Here is a 25,996-nt window from a genome sequence, read left to right on the forward strand (position 1 = left end):
TGATGCAGCCTTATGTGGATATATACAATTTAGGCATTTAGCAGACGCTCTTAATCCAGAATGCACCCACATGCATGTGATTTAGATGCAAATTGTCAGCAAAGGAGCCTGTTGACCTGGCATCTACAGTGCAACACAAACAGGAATGGAACCTGATATCTTGTGTTGTCTGGGAACTTGTTCAGCTGTAACCATGGAGATTAAAACAGGTGCATTTATTGCCCCAGTTGTGATTTCTCATGTAAATAACACGCTTCCAGTAAACTTATAAGGATATATTGAGATGACTCATTTAACAATATTCAAACTTTATTGATTCAACATTGTCAAACTAAAGGCAACACTAGAAAAAAATGAAGCAGAAACAAGATTCCAGAGGGGGGAGGCATAAAACAAGCATAAAACATATTGCAGGCATTGTGGCTTCTGCAATTGTCTGCATATTACAATTACTGTGTGTGTGTGTGTGTGTGTGTGTGTGTGTGTGTGTGTGTGTGTGTGTGTGTGACTGTGTGTGTGATCAGAGCAAAGCTAAGAAAACATAACGACAAGACTCATGGCCACAAATTCAGTCAGCAGCCAAAGGTTATGGCAATGTGTGCCTGTAGTAACACAACAAGGCAAAGAATGGGAATAAAAAACTTTCTTGGAATTCCATACTGTAAGTGTAAGATGAGAAGCTGATGTAACAACTGGCAATACAAAAAAAACAACAAACAAAGCAGACAAAACTGGATGGAAAATGTAGAATTCCACTTTGAAATAAACTTGATGGCTACATACATAGTACAGGAAATGATAACCCAAGATAGTCTTCATGAGACTGAGGAAATGTTGCAGTGACTGTGGTTCTAGCTATATCCTTCATCTGTGGTTTGTTAACGCAAAAAGATGGAAAGATGGTAATCTTTAGAGGAAACAGAAAGTGGTGACTTGTGATATCTTATACATGAGAAATAACTGGACTGAAGGTGAACCATACTGTAGATAATTATGGATGTTTAACTGAATAAGGCACTTTTCCTAAAGAGGTGTGATGAGGAACATGAAGAATAAACTCTGAGAACAGAGAGAAACAATGGCCATCTATCCGTATCTATGGATACCAGTGGTGTTTTGAGATGCCGCTATTCCAACACATGATGCTGAGTTCTGCAGGAATGCAGCTACCATGGCCAAAGCAGAGCAGTCCTCAAACAGGATAGTGACCAACTGATGAACAGCTCGCCACTTCAGCAGTTTGGTCAAACTGAATTATTTCTCTGGGTGAATCAGAGGTCAGTCATGCACATAGACACTGGACTCTGTAGCCTGTATATACCACTCGCCATAGTTGGGTCTTTGGGCTGTAGCCTAATACCTGTCCTCCAGGTGACTGTATGTTAGTCTTAAAAAAGGCGTGAGAATGGCATTCAAGAGCAAACACTAAATCCAAGGACATAGGGGCCAAAATGTGCACATATAAATTACATACCGTCTGTGGTCATATATAAAACAATTAGATGATCATTATCTGCTAAATATGAATATTCGACTTCAAATAACAAGCATTTTGGCTGAATCACAAAAGGCAAAATAGGAAGGGGAAGGACAAAAAAAGTACAAACCAAAGCTTTGTCAGTGCAATGCTCCATTTTCCATGCCAAAACTGACAACTTTGGCTTTAATGCACACTGTTTCAAGGCATTCTTTAGGCTAGCATACTGGTTAAAATAAAATTGAGTGGTTTGTCACATGTCTAAATCCAGAAAGTAAATGTTATGGAGGGGGAAAAAATCAAAACTCCAAGCATCTGGCATGCAATAATTCAAAACGATAAAGAAAAACGGACAATTCAACAGAATTCTCAACATCACCAAACTGCTGCAAGCAAAACTACTGAAAAACAGGAACTCCTTCATTTTGCCTCAAGTTGAAACCTAGAAGGTAAATGAAAGATAGGATAGTTCTATATACAAGGGGGACAAACACAAAAACAAAACAAAAAACACAATTAGCAGCAAGCTAATTAGAGAACTTGCCACACAAGCTAATGTGGCTATCAAGTTGTTTTTTCTCTGCATTTCAATCACCAATTCTCATCTCCACTGCACAGCTCACATGAGGCAAACACAACAAACACTACAATGTACTTCAAAGGACTTTTTCACTGAATCTGATCTCTCCAATATTCATCAGGTGTTTCAAATGAACCTACTTAACACCACAACCTTCCCTCTTATATGTATTTAAACTAGAGAACCATAGATAGAACTAGACCAAACGTTTCATGCATTGAGAGAAAAGAAAAACATCTGCCCTCGGGGAAAGCAGATGTCAATAAGCAATAACACATCTCCATTCAGTGACCACTGTACTAAAAGAAATTCAGTCCAGCTGCGATACTCAGGGTTCTCTCTGCTTATCAATATCAGCACAGCGATACCGCTTCTTCAATGAGTCTACTAACACACATTAATAACTACACTCAGGCCTCAGCCAGGAGGAAAATACTTCCACATCCCCTACTCGTTAAGTCATATTAGACATTTAACATTAAAGGCACTTCACTGCTATCATTGTCCACGTCAAGAAGGTGCAATACCATGTTCCTTATCTCCTTAGACTCCATTTTATTTACACTATGTAAAGTAAGGAATTATTTCTATTTCACGTATATACTACAATCTGTCATCTTGACCCCTCAGGCCTCTGCCCATTTGGTATGTTTGTCAGAGAGCGGCCCGAAGAGGGGTGGGGGGCGGTTAATGTGCATGGTTACTAAAATCTTGGGAGTCTGTGAAGATGAGAAAATGATAATTGGGAGTTATTGGCATGGGGATGAAATTGATACATGTTTATTGCACTGAGTTTCACTATTGGCAATCTGTGTACCCCAGACAAGTCGATAAAAGTAAACTACACAGAATTACTGCCAAAGTCCTCCATGTGGACCTTTAATTTTTAGATGCATCTATCACTTTTATTCCCTTCTGAGATTTCATTTCACTAAATGTAGTATTTAGTAATTAAATTAATAGGACATGACTCAAAAAGAGAATGAAAGCTATATCGCAACCCTAAAGTTCCCACATTTTCAAGATTGGTTTGGAACTCAAGACAGCGTTTCCAAAGCATGACAAAATAGGTATACGCTCCTTCTCATACTGTAAAGTTTAAATGAATCATTTCTGTAAGTGGCATTGGGAACATTAAAAGCCATAAGGTGAATTTCCACAAGTAAGCACAGAAACAGTTCTGCACAAGATCGCAAACAGCATATAATGCCCCCATTATGCTAGTAATGGGGGCATAGTTGGCATAGCCGCAGCTCTACCATACACTTAATCAATGAGGGCAACAGCAACATAGACTGGTCTGCTTGGAAACACTGTTTGAGGTGGTCAGTGTGTGCACGGTGTGGGGACCCTGGGGGTCTGATCAGGAGGGTCTAGTTGGCACACAAATGGGGGGCGTGGGCAAGTGCCGTGGATCCAAAAGCTTAGAATTAAACCAAACTGCCAATTCAGAGAGTGTGGTAGTTGCGGTCCTTGGACTTGCAGAACTTATAGAGGAAGAAGATCACCGCTTGCAGGCCCAGGACCAGCACGATTCCGCCGATGAAGCTTGCCGCGTCAAATGTCGAGTCCTTGTGCGGGCCAGGAGATGGTGCCACTGGTGTGGTGGCAGTGCTGGTTCCATCTGTGGATTGGAGCAACGGGAAGGGTCAGCTCGAATCTGAACAAGGCCTGTGTCACTTTTTTTTTACTCGATTTATTTTACATAAAGATATACCGGTATATGGTTATAGAGAACACACTGCAACAAATACAAATTATTTGAACATGTCAAGGATAACACAATAAATGTGATAGATAATAGCTTATTTCCAGAAAGACAAATATAGCAAGGCAAGTCACAGATGACTAATGTGCACTGCCACTGTACCATCACAAAAGCCAAAATTAAAACTCTTTGGGTGCCAAAGACGAGACATTCTGTATTTTTTTGCAAAGTCCTGGGTGCCAAAGCTGATATTTTGTGTTTTCAGTGTTTTAACCACTAATTGGCGCTTGTCGCCACCGTCTGAATGATCCTCAGTGGCTAGGAGACACACGCACGAACTGGAAGTGGTGAAGGAAATCTCTGCTGGCCCTAGTGTTATCCAGGGCTGCCTTCTGGATTCTGCAGGACTTCTGGATTTCTCCAGGATTTGGTATCAAAGTCCCAAAATTAACCAGAACACAGGACCTTACATCTATTATGCAAGGCCCCCGCTTGGTGCCTGGGGTGGAGTTGAGTTGACTTACTGGAGGTTGTGGCTGCGGCTGTGGAACCGCCAGGTTCTTGAGTGGTAGTGTTGGTTGGAACAGGGATGGAGGTGGGGTCCGTGCCGTTGGCTGCAGCAGGGAACACAGTGGTTAGCCAGTGCACTGCTCAACCATTAAAAACTGAGTTATACTTAGTTGTGCACTCACAAAAATGTGGACAAGATGCAGTTGTTACACTCCATTAGGAATTCTAAAATTAAATGATTCAAAAGCCCGTTTGTACCCCCCCCCCCCCCCCCCTCCCTCCCAGTCTCTTTATATAGTGCATAACAGACTTAGACAGGGAGGCGTAGCGGGGGCATTTGGCGGCGAGTTACCTGCTGTGGTGGGCTCGTGGGTGGTGCCAGGGGTGGTGCCGGCGGCGGTGGTGGGGGGGAGAGGGGCCGTAGTAGGGGCCACAGGAGGAGGGGTTGTGGGAGGGGGGGGTGGAGCCGTGGTAAGGATAGGAGGGTCTGTGGTTACTTGTTCATTAGCTAAAGGGGAAACCAACAACAGGACAGGATGGGTAGGAAGGTACAGGGGGGTTGGTTGGGAGGGGGGGGGGGGGGGTAGGGAAGAAACACCAAGACAACCGTGTTAATGCAAAAGGTCACACACGCTTACGTCCTGTTGGGCGAGCGAGGGTTCAGATCTGCACCTGCACAAAACCTCTCGGACACCCAAGTGGATACAGAAAGACAAAGCAAAAAATAAAGCAATTAAGCAACAGAGGCTAGCTACAGACAGGGGAGGAAGGCAGAAGAGGAAAGGACCAACCAACTCTACGGAGACCCATGAGATTACACAATAGAACACAACAAGGGACACCTTTTTCCTGTTGCACTGTCGGCCGAAGATGTAAAAACAGAAGCTTTTTGCTTCCAAAATCATTTGTGTACTGTGTCAATTTCCTCGTTACAAAACGTGGCCTTTTGTATACAAAATCCATGCCTTAGAACTATTTCCTTTAGACCTGAATAGCACTCACACTGAGCATGTATAGGAGGAATTAATAATAATATTTTAACATTAATAATAATAAAGCTCTGCTTCCATATTTTAATATCCCTTTACAGAGGCCATCACGCTGTTTTCATTCTTACCTGTGCAGCTAATGTTGGTGCACGTGCCGTTGTCCGCCACCAGAGTCGAATTGACACAGGAGGATGCATTTACTGTAGGGGGGAAAAGGTGTATGAGACCAATAAAAACTACACTCTTGTATGATATCATGTCCTATAATCTTGAATGAGGTCATTAAATGCTGGAATATTTACAATAGATAGACCACCTTCCTCTTTCCTTGTAATGCTTGTATGCCTTGTGTCACCATGCTTTTTTAAGACTCACTTTCAGCAATGCCATGCACACAGACACAGACACAGACACAGACACAGACACAGACACACACACACACACACACACACTCAAACCTGGGAGCTACACAGTCTGTTGGCCACTGAACAGCTCCACTGGAGCAGTCAGGGTTAGTAGTAAGTGGTAGCCAATGGCCATTCACTACCCCACTCAAGATTTTTCCCACTGGTCCTGTGAATCAAACAGGTAACCTTCTGGTAACAAGCATGCTCTGCTAACATTTACACCTCATCAGCACTGCCAGTGATGCGAGCGAGAAGATCTCTGTCCTGGCGTACCGCGAGCGACAACCCCTCCTACATTTGCTCACAGAGTCTTAATTTGAGCAAGATTTCACAGCCCCAAACACTTATTGGTTGAAATATAAACGCTACTATTTATTTGTTATTTGACTGGTTCAGGCTACCTCTCAACACAATGTCTGACACTCCATATCATATCATCATACTATAAATAATAGGGCCGGGACTAATTGCGATTAATTTAGATTAATTAACTACAGAAAAATTAATCGCGATTAACTACAGATAAATTAATCGCACCTTTTTTTTCACCGCGGAACGTTTCTCACTGGGCGCTTTTCTATAGTACTGAAAACAATAAAAAGTCACCCCATTTTGTGTTGCCTATAACTGGAGGTCTGACAAAAAACAGTAACAATATGAAGTAAGTACAGCTTTGTGATGTCACTGAGATGTACTTGTTACTGTTACTAAATCTTTTTCAGACCTCCAGTTCTAGGCAACACAGAATGGGGTGACTTTTTATTATTATTTCCACAACAGGTATATTAATGACAGTAAAATGTTGAAAATGAGTGGTATCCTGTAGTCACTATTCATTGATTCACTGGGATACCAAAAAACATTTAAAAAAAAAGGTTTCTCGCTGTTCTCGGGTTGAATATTGATATGCGATTAAAATGCGATTAATCTAGATTAATTAATCGCAAAGCCTCTGATTAATTAGATTAATTTTTTTAATCGGGTCCCAGCTCTAATAAATAATCATATCATCATATCATATTCATATCATATGATATCAATTTAACAAAGTAATAATGAATTTATTAGTGAATTAAAAATGCGAACGCACCCAGGGCGCAGTACCCCCATGGCCACAAGGGGGGGCGGGGGAGGGGGGCAATATCTCACAACGGGTAAGGGCTAGTATATCATCATACTATAATTCTAACAATGTCTGAATGTCAGAAATACCGCTGTATCTCCTCATTGCCTGCACCAATCACTCCCACTTTTCACACAGGCATTGACCATATGAATATGGAGGTCTTAACGGATATTTAATGATTAATGATTAATAATGAATTTATTAGTGAATTCCTCACACACGTCCACCCCTTAGCGACACCTGTATCACAGGCCACCGTTCTCACGGTTACCCCACTGGCATGCTTCCTCTAGCTACCGGCGCAACACAACAAATAGTGCCCTATACAATTTGGCGCCTCGTGTGTGTGTGTGTGTTGCATCTTTGGCCGTCTTCTCCTACTAAAGCACACCGTTTGCACACATCTCACCATGCACAACACCAAAAGCTAGCCTGTCCACAGATCAACCACTACTTTGCATTCATATTCATGTCATATTTACAGTACTACGGCCTTCACAGTGACCGGGATATTTCCAACCCCCTATTGTCCAAACTCGCTGATCTGCTCCACACCACCTCAGGCCCCTCCCCCTCGCTCTGGCTGCTGTCCTTTGCTGCACGGACAGGCGATTGAGGCGAACACTCTACCTTAGTAGGATCCGAGGGTTTTCTTCTTCCTCTTTGTTTGGAGTAGCCTATACCTTCACTGGATTACGTTCGCTACGGGGATGGATTACGTTTATTTTATCACCTTTACTTTGCTTTGGAGGGAGTGTTACGTTGGGAAGGAACTCTGGGGGCAACAGACTTTGTTTGGAAACACGGAACAATACAAAACAATAAGGGAGCTCGCGCGTGTGTGCGCGAGACACGGACATTTGTTTCGGATCATTCACTCATTCATTCAACTCTGTGTGTATAACTGTTGATTCCTTCATTTGACTTGAGATAAAAGGCTAACGTGAGTTTTGTTTCTGACTGTTTTCTGCTTGCTTATTTAGGCTATTTTCATTACATTCCCTTTATCAATCGTATCTTAAGAGGAGATCATTCACAACCCGTGATTTAAATAATTCGTAGCAGTGATAGTGATATCTGACCATTACATATGGTCAGATATTACATACAACAAACAACATGCCACGAAGAAAACGATATCTCCCCTGAAGGTAGCAGATATGATATACCAGCATACAATAAAGTAACATTCATCTTAATTAAATTAATTTGCGTTAAAATAAAAAACATCTCCCCGCTAATCACGTGTCACCACCAGTGAAATGCATGTTGGGACGGACACAGATTAATACTGGGACACATTTTTCTGCGCAACAGACCCACACAGGGAAAACAACTCGGACCCCGATACTACTAGCTACTCTTGCGTCAGTCGACATAACTTCTTCTTTGGGAAGCATTGCGGCCAACGCGCGGGTTGCGTGGCACAGGCACCTGAAAGCCAGCTCTGACAGTTCTGACGGGGGCATGTTAATGTGAACGAAAATATTCAATAACTTCCATTTATAGACAGAATATCACCACCAAATTTACATCACACATCAATGGTGTACTTATGATTGTACTACAGCATTTCCTTATAAAACTTACGTTTAATTAGCCTACTTTTGTGCCCAACCCAACTTCACAACACCAACTGTAAACAATTCCCCCCCCCTATCACATTACCCACACTGAACATCATTTGCTGTTCATATTATATTCAGAACGGGTAAGGGCTAGTATACTATAATTAACTCAATGTCTGAATGTGTGTCAGAAACACTGTCGTAGCTCCTTACTACCTGCACCAATCACTCCCACTTTTCAAACAGGCATTGACCATAATATGGAGGTCTTAACGAAGCCCTTTTTCCCATTTAACATTAAAAATGAATAATTACTTTATTAGTGTAAATTGTCCCCATCTACTTACATGGGCGCAACCTCACACCTCCGCCCCATAGCGACACCTGCATCACAGGCCACCGGTCTCACTGTTACCCCACTGGTATACTTCCTCTAGCTACTGCCGCAACACAACAAACAGTGGCCTATACAATTTTGCGCCGCCATCTACTGCCCAGGTAAACAATTCCAACTATTTTCACAACGCACGTGTGCGTGTACAGTGGCCGATCGCAACGCGCGCGTGTGTGTGTGTGTGTGTGTGTGTGTGTGTGTGCATGTGCGTGCGTGACTCCCCACTCACGCAATGCTATATGGCTTACAACTACTGCAAACAGCAACAAAAAAAACACACAAACATATAATACAAGTTAAAATGAACGGCAATTAACTGGGAGGCAATTTCTCACAACGGGTAAGGACTTAGCCTGGCTAATAAGCCAGACTCAAATCACACTGTTTTGTGGTATTTGAGTCTGGAGATGCTGTGTATGGATCTTGTTTCCCAGGGGGCTGGTTCAAACATTTTCTCTTTGACGCAATTGGTCAGAGCTACTGTCAGTCAAAGGTCTCAAGCATTGAACTTCACTGTACCAAAGCCCGCCCATATTGCATAGTGTCCCGATTGGCCACACCAGTTCTCTGGTGTAGGAAATGGGCGTACAATTGAGCCTCTCCAGACCGTAATCCGCCGGCTGATTCGGTCTGGCTTATTAGCCAGGCTAGTAAGGACTAGTCAGGACAATTTTTCACGTGTTATCGCCGTCTGAACACTGTCGTTCGCTCACTCCAGTGTACAGATGAGGTGCCTTTACATCTACACAGCGTTAATCAAAAAACATAGCTTGTCCACAACATTTCCATTCAATGTCAAGTGAGCAGCTCCAGGTTTGAAATACACTACATGAAATACACTGTCGTTTTCTGTATCCTATAAACGCAAGTGACTTGTGCTAAGATCATAAGATAGGATATGATAAGCCTTTATTGATCTCCAAGGAGAGATTCAGGTTTCATGATTTTAAATTAAAACTTTAATCAACATTAATCACGCAGACAACCCTGGTGAAGAATCCCTACATGCTAAAAAAGGGAAATAATTCACTGGAAATTTCAACAAAGTCATACTTTGTCATTTTTCTGCCTGATGAGTAAACCAACACATGTACACACTACACATTTTGTGCCCGCTCTAAGCCTGCTACAAAAACTATTAAGTCATGGTCTGATCATCTTGGTGTAAGCTTTTTCACCACATGATCTCTCAGATTACTTATTAACTATGCTAGACAGACTTTGACCATTCAGAGTCTTGCCGGTCTGAAAAACTGTAAATAAAAGAATGAGTCACTTTATTGAATGGAGTAACTTACTAATTATGAAGAATGAGACAAACAGCAGAGAAACATAATTTGGTACAGCTGCGCCAAGGAACTATCGATTTGTGCCACAGACTTTATTAATTTACCTGTGATGTAGTTTTACTGAATTACTGCCTCCTCAAATATGGCATCATTCATGAACCCCCAGAAGATTAACTAAAACTGCTCCAGGGCAAGAAATAAGCTATGACATCAGCAAAGAAATGAAACTAACCTTAAATTAACCTTCCCTAGCCTTTTTGTTTCAATGTCTCTCCACGGTAAGGTTACAATTTATTTACACATTTAGCAGACACTCTTTAGCCAGAGCCAGCCAGGTAAACAAAACAGTGTTATGAGTCATGGCAGAAGCATGTTGCAATGGATTCCATATCCTATATATTATCATGAGAACTCTTGTTCAGCTGGACATGTTTTGATGATCATTTGAATCTTTGCCTGTTCAAGCTGTTCTGTTCATTCTACAGTATATATGGGTGTTATGAGATATGAATTAGGGGCCGGGCTGGACAATATGGAGTAATATCACTATTCTTTTTAACATATACCTCCATTGGTATTGTGATAATAATTTGTGATATTGTGATGGCAATATCAAATAAGTTTTAAATTAAACCATGACATAATTAAGTAAGTAAATGAAAGTACTAGCAGGATTCTCTATGACATAAACAAAAATGTTCTCAAACTCAATAATGGCCATGCTTGAGGATTATTAGTCCAGACATCAGCAGGCGGTCTTTATGGCCACACAGTGTCCATCTTTGCTTATAAACTGCTGGAACACTTGGCAGTAGTGAGAAGAATGAATTATTCTATCAACAATTATTCTATTATTTAACTAACATTAGGATATTATGTGTTGTAGCGAATCTCTAATTTAAATCGGACGCCGGGTTCCCTTGTGCCTCTCCAGAAAAAAACACTTTGACCAACTACCCAGCCTTGGAACTTCTGTGATAGCACACACTGTTATCTATGTGCATATCCAGGAAGTTTTTTTTCTTCCTGATGTCAGGAGGACACTCAGGACACAGGGTTGTTTGTTATCTCACAAGCAGCTGTGAAAGCTGGAACCCGCTCACACATTCCAAAAATGATGGTGACATCACCACCACAAGTCTACTACTAGCTACGCTACTACTGTAGTGTAGCTACAGGTGACAGAGGAAGTTTGAAGAGCATGGCTTAACAGAGCAAACAGCCTCCAGGTTACTTGGGCTCTAACGGCTTTGTCACAGACCCAAAGCCTGTACTTAGAGGTGCACTGAAGCTAGCATGAGCACATGTGAAAGCGGCGAGGCATTTAAATGCGGTCTGCAAAGAAAACGTGCTTTGGACGCCAAAAGCATGTTTACACAAAATCGCTAAACCAGAGATAAATCTGGTAATGACAGAGTGGTAGGCTCTAGGCGTTAGCTCACTGCAGCAACTCAGCTGCCATGTACTTTAGAGAGAGCGAGCATCTTCCTCAGGCAGCTGCTGCTGACCTTTCTGCTTTGTTTCATATCTAATAGGTGATCTGTTGTTGGGCTTGTGAGAAGCATTAGCTCCAGCCCATCTCTGTGTGCGTGGTCCGTGCGCATGCGTGTGTGTTGACTGTTGAGTGCTGGTGTTTCTGCCCGTGGCCTGTGACTTGTTGTAATAGATCTGGTGGGACTGCATTGACTCAAGCCATTCTGAGCCACTGTTAACGGAAGAGAAGACCAAATAAGGACCACACTCACTGAAGAACACAAACAAATAATGTTCTCTTTGAAACTGCTCCCATGTTCACGCCAAGCCTTCAGTGACTCATAAGCGGTTTACAGCATTGGCAGTTTAACAAGGGGGAAGAATGGTTGATAATTTATCTAGTCCACAATAAAAGCAAAGACTATATCGAAAACACTTTATCAACAATCAAGATGACTGCAAAACAACTCAGGACATGACCCACTAGTTTATCTTCTGCTTAGATTTTACATAAGGTGCAACAATAACTTTGTCCCAGGGGGAAAACAAATCATTTACACGTGACATCTTTGACATCCTATCGGACTTTCATAGATAAAGATGAGGCATGGGAGTGCCGTGCAGCTTGTCCTGTTTAACCACCTCACCTCTTCTGTTATTATATCCAGGCAGTCCCATTTCAAACTGGGAGACAATAAGCGAACAGGGTGTGGGATCACCTTTCTCTCACTCTCTGAATGTTTCTCTTGCTACAGGGCATTCTGGGGACAGCTTCCTATGTGTATGGGTGTTTCATGTGAGGTAGTAGAGGAAGTATCAGGCCTTATGAAGTATCAGGCCTTATGAAAATAGATCAGGTGTAAGAGTGATATAAACATGTGTTTCTTTGTTTGTTTTTTGCAAAAATGTACCTCCTGGTGGCGTTATAATAACACAATGTTAAAATGGTGGCATTCATTGTTCTACAACCGGCTCAACGTAGTAGGAACAATGCAAAGTTTCCCTTCAATTGGACTTCATGATTTGAGGCATTTTGTTAAAAACGGGTCACACGTGCAAACTTTAGATATCAATTAGCCAACCACAATATAATCTTAGCCAATCAGGATGGAATAGGATGGAATATGAAAATCAGTGTCTCACTATAGAGAGTGTATACCGATTTCCGTAAATCTGTACAAGTAATATAAAGAAATCGTTTAGCAAAAATCTGCCTCATGGTGGCGCTATAACAGGCCGTTCTGGAAGATTTGGGGCAGAGGTTCGTCGTTGGCATCCAGGGAGTGTGTGTGCAGTTTGGCATCGACCGGGCCAACGGTGCCGGAGATTAGCTGTACACGGACGGACGCATTGACGCGCAAGGGATCCACACGAAGATTACGGACCGGCATTGCGGAAACAACGGTACCTGACACTGCCATCCCTGACACTGATCACCCTGAAATGATATGACGGGTGTAGTCAGATATAGAGTCACACTAGACCCAGCGCCTCTCTGCTGTTTTCTCACCTCCTCCACACCTCCAGATCAAAACTAAGATATCTTGCATCCTCATCCTCCCCACTCGCTTTGCTTTCACTTGCACTATTACCCCCCCCCCCCTACCTTCTGTTCTGTGAGGAATGAGGATATAGCAGACTTCCTGTCACACACACACGTCACGTGTCCCCTAGTTTCCTCTGATGTCCATCTTCATCATGCTCAGCCAGCGGACTGGAGGCATAATTTATTATATTATATTATATAGTCATTCGGAACAAACATGTGGCTCTGAACGAGCACATGATAACCCACACACTACTGTCACACCTGGAAGTACTGCAGAATGAAATAATTACATCCAATCCTCAGTAGCCCATAAAAACATATGAAGTCCTGTAACCTCAATTCCAGACACTGATAAGATCAACATGCAAACAACAACCTTCACAATCTGATAGAACGGTGGTGACCTACTAAGGCTTAGTAACGAACGATTAGTAGACAGCTTGGAAGTGCTTGAAAAGAAAAATTGCTGTTGCTTCTTTACTATCATAGCTCTTTGTATTTTTCATGCATCTTTAACACCATAAGCAGAAGACTTTAAGTAAATTGAAAAACAATCGGTAGATTATAAAAATATGGCAAAATGGATGTCCTAATATTGCTCAGTGTCTAACACACACGTCTCTATTTGTGTGTGTGAGTAGAATGAGTCACAGCAGTAGAATGAGTGCGTCTTTGCTAGGAAACAGTCAGAATTATAACCCTCAAGAAGGTAGGTCCGCCTGCACTGCAGCTTTCAATGCATTTCACTGCATCGACGGACAACCTGTCCGTCCATCCATCCTGCCTTGCGGCAGTACTTTCCCAAGATATGGGAACTGCTTTTGCAAAATTGGGATGATGATGTCATCAAATGACTGCACAAATGCCATACATTCTCTCCATACATTCTCTCCATAGCCAAGAATCATGTCTCATCAGGTCAGCTCTGCAGAGAATTCCAGACAACACAAAGACCAACCTATGGCAATTGACACAACATGCCAAAGATTTAGGAAGATACTCACATGACGTGCAGTTAATCCACAGGCATTCATTATTCCCTCCACATTGTTCACATGTTGTCAGTCCAGGACAGATATCTGCAAAATTAAATTGTCAAACAGACACAAGTTTGTAAAAGTATTATTAACACTAAAGATAAGCGATATTAAGCCAACGGTGGCTTTTCCCATTACAACCATGAGGAGCACAGAAGAATGTGTGTAAAATAAACATATATTATATATACATATTGAAACTGAAAGACATTTTCCTTTTATGCTAACACAGTAATTTTAAAGCATGACTGTCTGCCGGGCACATGCCATATAGATTATTACATAATAAGCTAGTCTGTGCGTGGCTGACCATGCAGTGACCATGGCATCTGGATCTGACAACTAGCCTACCAGAACTGTCCCTCTTGAATTTATCGTGCTGATTATTGCATTATGTCAGCTTATAATATATTAGATACACATAATGTACATTATCATTTTCAAAATAAACAGCTTCTTGTTTCAAAGGTTGGCCTGAGGCTAGCGCGTTAGCAGACTTGTAAACTTCACTGCCTCTGGTCAACGTGGAAATAAGTCGCATGCGAGTTAAAATAGGCTATAATATTTATATATTTTAATTCAGTCACTAGTCAGTGACAGTCTGGTTGACAGCCCTCAAACTAAGAAATGGACAATCTAGTACGCAATGTGCTGTGTTGGAGAGGGCCAGGCAGACACATTAAATAAACATCATTTTTCAAGGGAAAGCTGGACACAGCTAGCTGCTAGCTCAGCAATGACTCTGAGCTGCCTGCGTTATGAGACGTCTCAAACTTACCTGTGTCTGCTGCTGCCGATGCACCAACCAACGCCAGGACTAACGTGACAAACGCTATTTTGCGGTACATGTTGGCAGTCTATTTATTGCTATGTTCGTCCGATTAAAAAAAAAACGTATACTGTTATGAAACGAATCGTGCCGGGACTGGAAGATAGGAGATGATCCTCTGGACCTCTGCTTCTTCGTCGTGCGCTGCTGACTAGCTTACTTCTTCCCACTTCCTACTTGACAGGTCACGTGGCACATTTTACTGAAAAAAGAAACTGGGTGTCATATGCATAGATGGTCATATGGCAACACATCCAGCTACTGCAGGCCAATGAAGAAATAACTGCTTAGCTTAGTAGTAATAATAATAATAATAATAATGTCCTTAATTTCTGGCACTTGCACATTACTTTGGTCCTAGCTAGAATGGCTGATGTTCCATGCATTTCACTTTCACAGCATCACATTTCACTAATCTAGGGCTACTTTGATCCTAGCTCTAGAATGAGAATGATGTTCAATAACACCTGCATTCTAGGGCTACTTTACAGAAAGTCAGCTTTCTCAACTGACTTTCTGTAAAGTCAGGGGGGGGGGGGGGTGTTTGTAAACAACACACACACACACACACACACACACACACACACACACACACACACACACACACACACACACACACACACACACACACACACACACACACACACACACACTCTTCTAACTTATTTGTAAAATAAATACATCAAACAAACTCCAAACGTCATTTCTCAAATTCACACAAGGATTTATTTGACATAACACATTTTTCATCTTAAATGAGACAGACAATAAAACTATTCGATGAAACATTATGGTGCAAATGCTCCACAGTCTGCAATTTTACACTCCTCTTTTGGTCTCTCATTGTAGGTTGGAACCCCTTCTAGTCTCTTCAGTACGTCTGTGCCTTCTACCACCTGACTGGAAAAAAAACAAAAAAACAAGTTTTAGTTGTTAACGATAGTTCAACTTAGAGCTGTAATGCTCCATCATCCGTCTGCTCCAATCAGATCTGCGTTACCTTGTCCGCACCCCTTTATAAACGGTCCTCACTTCCCTTCGCTCATCTGTGCTTCCGTTCAGGTAGCACACAGACACGTTCGAGAGCTCACAGCTCACCTTCTTCATTCGTCATTTCCATCCAAGTTCAAGAGTCAACAAACTCCTCCACGGCCGCAGCTTTCATCCCAGGACACACCGTCGGGTGTTTCGCCAGCGTCCCAGGCCCTGCATGCCTCCATCAGATACAGTATCATTCTAATTGCTCGTCACTGCTATTTATCCACCTGAATGGTTCAACCTTCAAAACAAACGTAACTGCTAACAGCCTAATTTCGATTCCGTTCCGATGCTGCCTCCGCACTAGCCACTTTTTACCCTGCTTGCTTGCTGCTGCTCAGTGCTTTGTACGTCGTGCGTTGCCGTTACAAGGCTGCTTATGCCGTATAGTGTATACTGCTGCTAATGCCTCATGCCACCAGTCTCGCACTGCTTCAGGTGGCGTCTGGGCGATCATGCATTAAACGTTGCTTTCACGGCAGTAAGCTACTGGTCATCCTGTGAACGTAGCATAGATCAGGCTGCAGGTCTAAAATCATACACGGCGTTTTAGTTCGTCCACAGTGTAGAGTGGCGACACGCTTTGTCTAGTTCCAAACTTTTTGTTCCTTGGCGGAACTTTCCCCCGAGATAGAACGAGCACTTCCGCATTCCATTGTTGCCACGAGAGTCAACACTAGTGTAGGCTCGAGGATCGTTTGCTTTTGCCTGAAGGCTGGCGTGCTTTGATGACGCAGTGTTGTGATGCGCCAGTGTTGGCTGTGATGAGCTGTTGGATGGAATAATAATAAACGGAGCGACCGGTGGCGTTCCAATGATAAACTCCTCGTCATCTATCCTTATAAAGAGAGTCTAAAGCCTGCATTTTCTTCTAGCTGCGGCCGGCGCTACACTAGCGTCACCACTATCGTATCTTAGACTCCTAGACTACTCTGAGCATGTCCGGTGCCGTCAGGTTGCCACGTCCGCTCATTATAAGCGTCTCAGGCTTGTTTTATTTAATCACTTACCAGGTGGACGCCGTTGTTTAAACCCACGGTTCATTCGAAGCACCCTCAGTGTTACATGTTGGTAAATTATCTGACGCTGTCGGATCGTTTTCATAATGATTCAAGTTAGTTTTCGTGACTTGTTTTTGCGGACCTGGCGCTTGTCTCCTCCAACATGGCAACTCGGTGCCCCATTCATTCATGCCCTGGCAATCTACTAGTGCTCCAGATTCTTTCTCCAATCATGTGGATTGTGATGAGATGTTGAGCGTAATCGTAGGAAAAAGAAAAAGAGAGAAGAGAGAAAGGGAGAAAGAGAAAAAAGAGAAGGAGGAGGAAAAGAAACAAAGTAAAAAGAGGAGAAGAAGAGAGAAAAGAGAGGCGTGTGTCAGTGTGAACACGTTCAAATAGCTGATCTACAAGCCGTGAGCTTTACAGGTCGGAGCTCCCACTATCAGCTCAATAAGTCACATTTTGCTGTGGTTTATTCCCGGGTTTTCATTCCATGTCTAACCCCCTGATCGACGTTAGACCCTCAAGAACGCTCCATTATTACATTGTCAATGAAGGGAAAATGCTTGCCATATTGTCCCTCTTTACGCCACTCTGTTCCTATCATTCACGGCATTTAATGTTCATGCCGGCACCGCTCGTTCACTTGACCTTTCACCACCTAGTTAATTTGAGCTAGCCCCCTTTTCACCAGCGCCCCTCATTTCTCACGGGTGTGATTATCACATTACGTTTGCTCAGGAATCGGCTCAAGTGCGCGGATCGGCTTCCCGCTGTCCCCCTAAATCGTTCATTTAGGACTCGTCACGTTTCACAGAAAAAGAGTCAACGCGTCAGTCACGCTAACTCGACGCAGGTATAGTGCAAACATACAAATGGCTTGTCTTCAGGGCGGCCGTGTTCCATCTGGTATTCCTCTCCTTTCACAGCAAATCTCAAATCTGCTGCCGCGTTTGCACATTGTCGTACCTCGCCCAGCAGATATGGGAGTTTTTCGCCACGGGCCACGTTCTCAATCTCCAGTTGTAATCCGTGGGAAGTACGTGTCTCTGATGTCTCGGTTCAACACATGGTTAGAAAGCGTAGCTCGCTTTCCACTTCATTCACGCGCAGTGGGCGCATAGTCTGTCTTCTCTCAGGATTCAGGTCCGCCTATGTCGACCTTCTCGATGGCGAGACCGTGCTCACCGAGCCGTACCTAATTAAGATTTTCTCTGTTACTCACCCGTCAACTGCATTGTTTCTCCCGTCAATTAAGTCTTAATATTCTACTCTCACTCCAACTGCCACGTCGGTCCGACCATACTAACTCCATGCTTGTGCCCCTCCTGTCCAGCTACCTGCTCGGCGATCATCAGGGAAACGAGCACTGTTCACGCATGCCTGGAAGGCCAGGTTCCCGGCTAGGCCTCAACACGGACCCCCACCGAGCTGAACTCGTCAGCCATCCAACGCAGCCTAATCCCATCAGCAGCCACGCACTGCAGCAGCCAAACCCAGCCGGCAGCCACGCACCGCGACAGCTAAACTCAGTCGGCAGCCATGCACTGCAACAGCTAAACTCAGTCGGCAGCCACGCACTGCAACAGCTAAACCCTCTGGCAGCCATGCACTGCACCAGCTAAGCTCGACAGCCACGCACCGCAACGTCTCAACTGCGCCGTAATGTCTAAACTCATAGGTAACCACCCACTCAACGTCTCAAACCACTCACCTCAACCCATTTCCGGGCGGGAACCCCTATCGGTATCTTACCCCCTCAGGCCGGGAACCCATACAGTACGTACAGTATTCAAATGTAAAATTTCGATGCTGCTTTATAAATATTTGAAGTTTTTCAGAAACCTTAGGTCAGGATTCAGAGGCGTTTTTAGAATCCGCCTTAGGCCTAAATGGATTAAGCCATAACCTATTCACAGCCTCCGTTGCTCGGAGAGCTCAGGCCACGTGCTACGCTCCCACTTCAGTTTTGGGGGGGAATTCCAAGCGGAATAGTTTCCCGCAGTCGGCCATATCACTATTAATAATTTCGGTTCCACGTCCACTGCGTCAGCCATAGCCCAAGAACCTATGTTCGTCAAACCTTTCCCCTCGGGTCTGCCGCGTTCGTCAAACATCACGACGCCCAGTTTTCGCTCGATGCCCAGAGATCCATGGCGTCTACTAGTCCGGCACCGTGGTCAGGTACCTCTCCTCCGTGCTCCTCCCCCTCCACGTTAAGACCAGTTTCTTCCCTGCTACTGCGGAGACCGTCCTCCTCCTCGGCCGTGAATGCCGGACACTTCCGCCCCACGGAAATCCCTGGACGGGTGCTGCACCAGGATGTCTCCGTGGTACTTGACATCAACCAGGATGAGCACATCACCAACGAGCATCCGTACGGGCCATTACCAAGTATAACAGAGAAGATAGCAGTGAGGAGACTAGCTGGTCACTGCCACCGCCATCGAGAACTCCCGGCCAAGGCCGCACCGCGGGAACCAACGCTGGGCGTCGATCGAGAGGACGTCCCACACCTTCCTAGGCAGACGCACTAAAGAAAGATACCGGTGCGGAAGCCAAGGAGCTGGCCAGATGTACGAAGGACCGAGATGACCGGAGTCGTCGTTGGAGGGCTCGTCTGAGGTCGTCGTAGAGAGTTCGCCTCCCATCTCCGCTCGCTGCTCCTAAGATGTGGTCTCCCTCCTGACCACTATACTCCAGCCACTCCCTGAGAATCGGAGCCGCCACCACCGCTGCTGCCAGCGGCGTCTCCGTCCTGATCCTGCAAGCCTCGGGCCACTGGTCGTCCTCCGCCTTCTCCTCCTACGTCAGACCTTCCTCCGCCTCCGTGCTCGATGCCCAGAAGTCCATGGTGTCTTCCAGCGCGGTACCTACATTGACTGGTGGATGTGTCGGGTGGCGGGTACCTCCTCCTCTGCCCACTTCTAAACATGTTCTCCCTCTCCAGGACGCCCACTCACTTCCTCCAAAACGACGGTCGACCCGTCCTCCGGCCACGCAGGCCTCCTCCGTCGGGAGTCTCCCTGTCCCGCCAGGCGAATCAAATTCTCACTCACTGCCCTCTGTCGAGAGGACGCCTGCTAATCAAATTCTCACTCACTGCCCTCTGTCGAGAGGACGCCTGCTAAACAATCATTCCATTCACGTTTCATTCATGCCATGCTAACCAACCTTACTCTCATCCCAAACAGACTCCGCCGGCAAACGATTTCCGGCCAACCATCCAGAGGCTCGCTAACCATCGGGCTGTTCGCCTACCAACCATACCTACTAACCATTCTCCCACAAGCCCCTTCCGCAAAGGCTCCCATGTCGGCGGCACCAGCGTCGTGAGGCTCCAATGGCGCGGGGCCTTCCTGACTCTCCCACGGATCCCTTCTCGCTAAAGGCCCCGGCTCGTCGAGGGAATCTCTCCAACATCGTTTGTATAGTCCCTTCCAGGTAAACCTTAATTTACTCCTTCCTCCAGACGTTTGCACCATTCCTCCAGGCGCGCACTATTTAATTCCTTTTGGGGGGCAGGCTCAAGAGCCCCCCCTGCCTCCGCCAGGCAGGATCCGAACCGAGGCTCTGGTCCGTCCCCAGGGGGCCCACGCCAAAGCTCCTCCACTGTCTCCTCCTCATACTGTCATCATTCTGTTATCATTCTGTTATCATACTGTCAGTCACTTCTCTGTCCATTCACTCAATCCCAGCTCCATACTGTAATCAATTCATCTGCAATAAATCTCACCTCCAACCTCCACCCTCCGTCTTAAGTGTAAGCTCGTTAAGAGTTGAAGTTTTAGTTGTTAACGATAGTTCAACTTAGAGCTGTAATGCTCCATCATCCGTCTGCTCCAATCAGATCTGCGTTACCTTGTCCGCACCCCTTTATAAACGGTCCTCACTTCCCTTCGCTCATCTGTGCTTCCGTTCAGGTACCCGCCACCTCCCCGACGACCGCCCAGCAGCAGGCTCCACCAGGTCGGCCCCAGGGGGGCAGGCTCAAGAGCCCCCCCTGCCTCCGCCAGGCAGGATCCGAACCGAGGCTCTGGTCCGTCCCCAGGGGGCCCACGCCAAAGCTCCTCCACTGTCTCCTCCTCATACTGTCATCATTCTGTTATCATTCTGTTATCATACTGTCAGTCACTTCTCTGTCCATTCACTCAATCCCAGCTCCATACTGTAATCAATTCATCTGCAATAAATCTCACCTCCAACCTCCACCCTCCGTCTTAAGTGTAAGCTCGTTAAGAGTTGAAGTATGTTTATATCACCAAGAACTGACTGTAGTTTTCATATACATTGACATTTGATATTAATCGTTTGTCAAAATTGTGTGAGGGCTAATCTGAATTAGGTACTACCGATTATTTTCTTCAAGATTATTTTTAGCCAATTATTTTACCCCTCTTTTTCCCCAATTGATTTTTTTTTAACATCAATGATTGATTTTCTTTTAGAATCAATTAAATTGACCCCTAATCTGAATCAATATGATGCTTAAGCGTAACCAGAGAGTTGTAAAGTTACAAATCACAGGCACAAACCCAAAGGCAACATATTTCGTGTCCATCCACAGAGACGGCTGCAGAGTGATGTAGAACTGGGATCCGTTACTATGGCGACCCTGGTTGGCCATTCCAAGAATGCCACGCTTAGTGTGCGAAACTGCAAAGCTTTCATCTAAAGTAAGAGAGAACACATACGCTTATAGACAATATACTGTAAACAAGTACATTAAATTCACAGGGTTGTGCAGTAGATGTCCAAGCTCTCTCTGTATCTGCACCTTCAAAGATCGGTCCATAGATTGACTCCCCTCCATTGCCCTTTCCTTCTGGTGAAACATCTATTAAAGAAAGGCATCAGGTGAGGTTGTTACATTCCTTATGTACAACAAACACAAGGTTCAATATGCTGGCGGGGAGATAATCCATGCCTATCCTATACCTTTGATATCCCCAATAATCCCCCTCTGGTCATTCATTTTAATTGTTGGCATGTAGGCCTATTATATTCCTACTTCTGGTCGGAGTGAATTACCTTAAATACATGCATGCATTTCCTCTTCCTCACGTATACTGTCTGTATGTTTGATAATATCATAATTTAACAATTTAATAAAAACATTGTGTTAAATAAAAAGTTGTGTAACTCTGTGTGGGGGTCCCCAGAAGTTCCAAACCCACAGGAACGCGCCCAGGGTGCCGACCTGGTTCCGGCGAGCCGCCCCGCGTCCGAAACGGTCGAGAAATGATAGAGTTACCGTGTGGGGGTCCCTCTACTGTACTGTACTGTCACACCCAAAATCATCATATATACAGTTTGTGTGTGTGTGTGTGTGTGTGTGTGTGTGTGTGTGTGTGTGTGCTGCGCAACAGTGGTGGTGAAAACCAACCAAACGCTATTTTCGTGCTCGGTCACAGCCAGGGACACACATAGCTATAGGAGTGGTTGCACCACTCAAAAAGTTGTCAAAATGTGTCAACAGTTAAATACGAATAGGGCTATCAAGAAGATCAATAGTCAATTAAACGTAGGGCAGCCACCCAAACATTATGTAAATGCAATAATGAAAAACAAAAACTACATTAAACTACATTAAAGACAATAATGGCTTATGAACCATACCTCCACCTTGTACCCAGCCACTAGGTACCACACGATGGAACACAGAGCCCTTGTAGCATAGCATGAGACCACTCTGTGAGGGATCACATTCTCCTGTGCACAGGGCCTGGAAGTTCTTACAAGTCTTTGGACACACATCTGAGAACAGCTGGGGAGATGCATGGTAATGTGATGAGATACAAATTGGGAGATTGTCTAGTTGGCTTTACTTGTTAAAATTCATTCACGTCTGGATAGAACAGATCACACATTTCAGAGTGTTGAATTAATGCAATGAGAAAATCTGTAAAATTGTTGTACGACAGAGTACAGACAGTGAGCTGCTATTTTGGCACATGAAGCGTCATACGATTACCAGTAAGTATAAATCAGGCTTTACCTCAAACAGCAACCTCCCTACTGGCTCCCCTTGAATCTCAATGTCCATGAAGACAAACTGATGCTGTGATAAAATAAATATAGTTAGATGCTGTCAAAGCCCAAGGGAATTTACTTGATATAATTATAATACTACAAATATGTGTACATGATATTATTCTGCAGTACATATTCCAAGTTCCAAGTAACTTCGACTATGGTCAAACACAATACTACAGAGATGTATGTTTAGCAATGAGGGCCACACAATAAACATAGTTTGTTATGCATTAACATAAAAATCACACCCGTGTGAAGTGAGGGGTGCTCTTATCATTGTACATCATCCCATTCTGGCCAATCACAATTTGCGTCCTCACTTTTCCATCTTCACTTTTGACTTCAATGTTTGCTGGGCATAGGAGGTCCTTGTGTCCCTCAATGTCTATTGTTTCAATAGCTTATCAAGTATTGCTTGGATTTTTGAGTGGTGGTAGCCACTCCTATGTCCAGCTTTTGAGGTTTGTGTAAACAAACATTGAAGACAAAGTGAATTCCCATAGACAGTTTGAGGGTTTGTGTAAACACAAACATTGAAGACAACGTGAATTCCCATAGACAGTTTGAGGGTTTGTGTAAACACAAACATTGAAGACAAAGTGAATTCCCATAGACAGTTTGAGGGTTTGTGTAAACACAAACATTGAAGACAAAGTGAATTCCCATAGACAGTTTGAGGGTTTGTAAACACAAACATGTGTAAACACAAACATTGAAGACAAAAGTGAGGACGCAAATTGTGATTGGCCAGAATGAGATGATGTATGATGACGTGATGATATGAGCACCCCTCAATTTACACTGGTGTGATTTTATTTTATTTTAAATAATAATAACGAGACATTATCAAAATATAACGTGTTCTGTTGGACTAAATTGGAAAGGTGTCTAAATATAATTCATAATATAATATGACCTAAACTGTAACAGGGGAAACAAACACACAATAGAGATACCAGTCCACAACAGTGAACGAAGAAAGACTTCTTTCATGCATCCGACTTCCATTTTACTTATCTATATAGTATATATGTTATGTGACAGTGTGACCGTTGTGTCGACTCACCCGTGTCTTGTGGAGATGTTTGACATAATAGTCTCCAGTGAGCTCTGCATAAAATGCATGTGGACGAATGTGTCCAGTGAACTGCCACTGTTTCTCAGCCCAGCTGGCAAGGTCCTTCTCATCACCAATTAGTTGGCCGTTCAGAAAGCACATCAGGTTGCTGGAAAACTGCCACACTTCCCCCTGTAGCTCCTTGGATAAGAATGTTTTAAAGAAGTATTGGTTTTTGGTTCAGTATTTCAACAATGTCAACAGCGCAAAATAGACAATAAACAGAATAGACTAAATATCTTGCACTGCAAAGTGCAATACGCTTCCATTAGGCTTATATGAGATTATCATTGACTCATGTATATCAGAATGATGGTGTCATCATCTGTAGGCAATTATCTGGGAATGCATTCGGTAGCCTAAAATATTTGTGGTTCTGTCTTGAGTTGAGAGATTATATGACTATTATTATATCAATATAATAACTAAGTAACAAAGGCAAACATAACTTACTGTACCTACCCTTTTCTTATTATACAAATAGACATGCCAATCACTTTCGAACAGTGGTTGAATTTTTGGATCCAAAAAGGCATCGGGATATTTTAGTTTTAGTTCCTGTTATTGAGATTGAGAATGAAGATACAAGAGTTAATTGTGATTTAAGTTTTGTTTGCCAGCTCTTCATGAATTACATTATGCTAACCTTACCTCAGCAACATTCTTGGCAACATGAAAGTTATGTTCTTTAATCAAGCCGACAATTTCTATTTGCACATTGGATGGCATAACTATATTGGCAACATTCGGTTCCACGGCAGCGTCTAGTGAGCTAATCTAGTGAGCTAATTTAAGACTTCCGGTGGACGATCTCTTCAAAATAAGAGTACCCTCTAGAGTATTGAAAAAAAGTTTAATTTGCACATTAAAACTACAAATTAAGCATTTAAATGATGCTATATGATGCTATAAGACACACATTATGTTTCTGTGTAAGAATAAGTAATTAAATCCTTATAATAATAATAATAAAGTTATCTAAATGGATAAATGCTATTCACTGGAGTGCATGGACTTTATAAAGTGGACACTGGACAAAAGACGGCTCCGCAAGGCAACTATCTGGACATACCCACGCGTTCGGGGAGATGTCCTATACCACACCCCACTCTCCGCTAAGCGGGAGAGGTGTAAAATTCACAGTAGCAGACCTTCTACTGGGGTCAAGGCTGACAAAAAGTACCGTTTCCGGACCCAGAATGGACACTGGACAAAAGACGGCTCCGCGAGGCAACTATCTGGACATACCCACGCGTTCGGGGAGATGTCCTGTACCACACCCCACTCTCCGCTAAGCGGGAGAGGTGTAAAATTCACAGCAGCAGACCTTCTACTGTGGTCAACGCTGAAAAAAGTACCGTTTCCGGACCCAGAATGGACACTGGACAAAGAGGCCTCCGCGAGGCAACTATCTGGACATACCCACACGTTTGGGGACATGTCCTCTACCACACCACACTCTCCGCTAAGCGGGAGAGGTGTAAAATTCACAGCAGCAGACCTTCTACTGGGGTCAATGCTGACAAAAAGTACCGTTTCCGGACCCAGAATGGACACTGGACAAAGAGGCCTCCGCGAGGCAACTATCTGGACATACCCACACGTTCGGGGAGATGTCCTCTACCACACCACACTCTCCGCTAAGCGGGAGAGGTGTAAAATTCACAGCAGCAGACCTTCTACTGGGGTCAAGGCTGACAAAAAGTACCGTTTCCGGACCCAGAATGGACACTGGACAAAAGACGGCTCCGCGAGGCAACTATCTGGACATACCCACGCGTTCGGGGAGATGTCCTGTACCACACCCCACTCTCCGCTAAGCGGGAGAGGTGTAAAATTCACAGCAGCAGACCTTCTACTGGGGTCAA

General features: G+C 44.0%; 2 protein-coding genes across 3 annotated transcripts; both read right to left on the reverse strand.

The window, feature by feature from the left end:
* Positions 1 to 291: 291 nt before the first annotated feature.
* cd164 (CD164 molecule, sialomucin) lies at positions 292 to 15,092 on the reverse strand. 2 transcript variants are annotated; one of them, XM_083790984.1, is made up of 6 exons: positions 14,886 to 15,092; positions 14,075 to 14,149; positions 5,393 to 5,464; positions 4,628 to 4,783; positions 4,290 to 4,379; positions 292 to 3,681 (listed from the first exon to the last, which is right to left on the reverse strand). In XM_083790984.1, the coding sequence occupies exons 1-6, from the start codon at positions 14,953 to 14,955 to the stop codon at positions 3,506 to 3,508; spliced, it is 639 nt and encodes a 212-aa protein (XP_083647110.1). In that variant the 5' UTR covers positions 14,956 to 15,092; the 3' UTR covers positions 292 to 3,505. The 2 variants fall into 2 exon arrangements, with proteins under 2 accessions (XP_083647110.1, XP_083647111.1); XM_083790985.1 differs by lacking the exon at positions 4,628 to 4,783.
* A 632-nt stretch (positions 15,093 to 15,724) lies between these two features.
* On the reverse strand, positions 15,725 to 24,857 carry ppil6 (peptidylprolyl isomerase (cyclophilin)-like 6; the record flags this gene model as incomplete). The annotated part of the gene is made up of 8 exons (XM_083790978.1): positions 15,725 to 15,832; positions 21,507 to 21,646; positions 21,753 to 21,812; positions 22,595 to 22,742; positions 22,974 to 23,036; positions 24,078 to 24,269; positions 24,591 to 24,686; positions 24,780 to 24,857. The coding sequence occupies 8 exons, from the start codon at positions 24,855 to 24,857 to the stop codon at positions 15,725 to 15,727; spliced, it is 885 nt and encodes a 294-aa protein (XP_083647104.1).
* Between the last annotated feature and the right edge of the window lie 1,139 nt (positions 24,858 to 25,996).

Source organism: Protomyctophum parallelum (assembly GCF_964188405.1).
Source record: "Protomyctophum parallelum genome assembly, chromosome: 19".
NCBI lineage: Eukaryota > Metazoa > Chordata > Actinopteri > Myctophiformes > Myctophidae > Protomyctophum > Protomyctophum parallelum.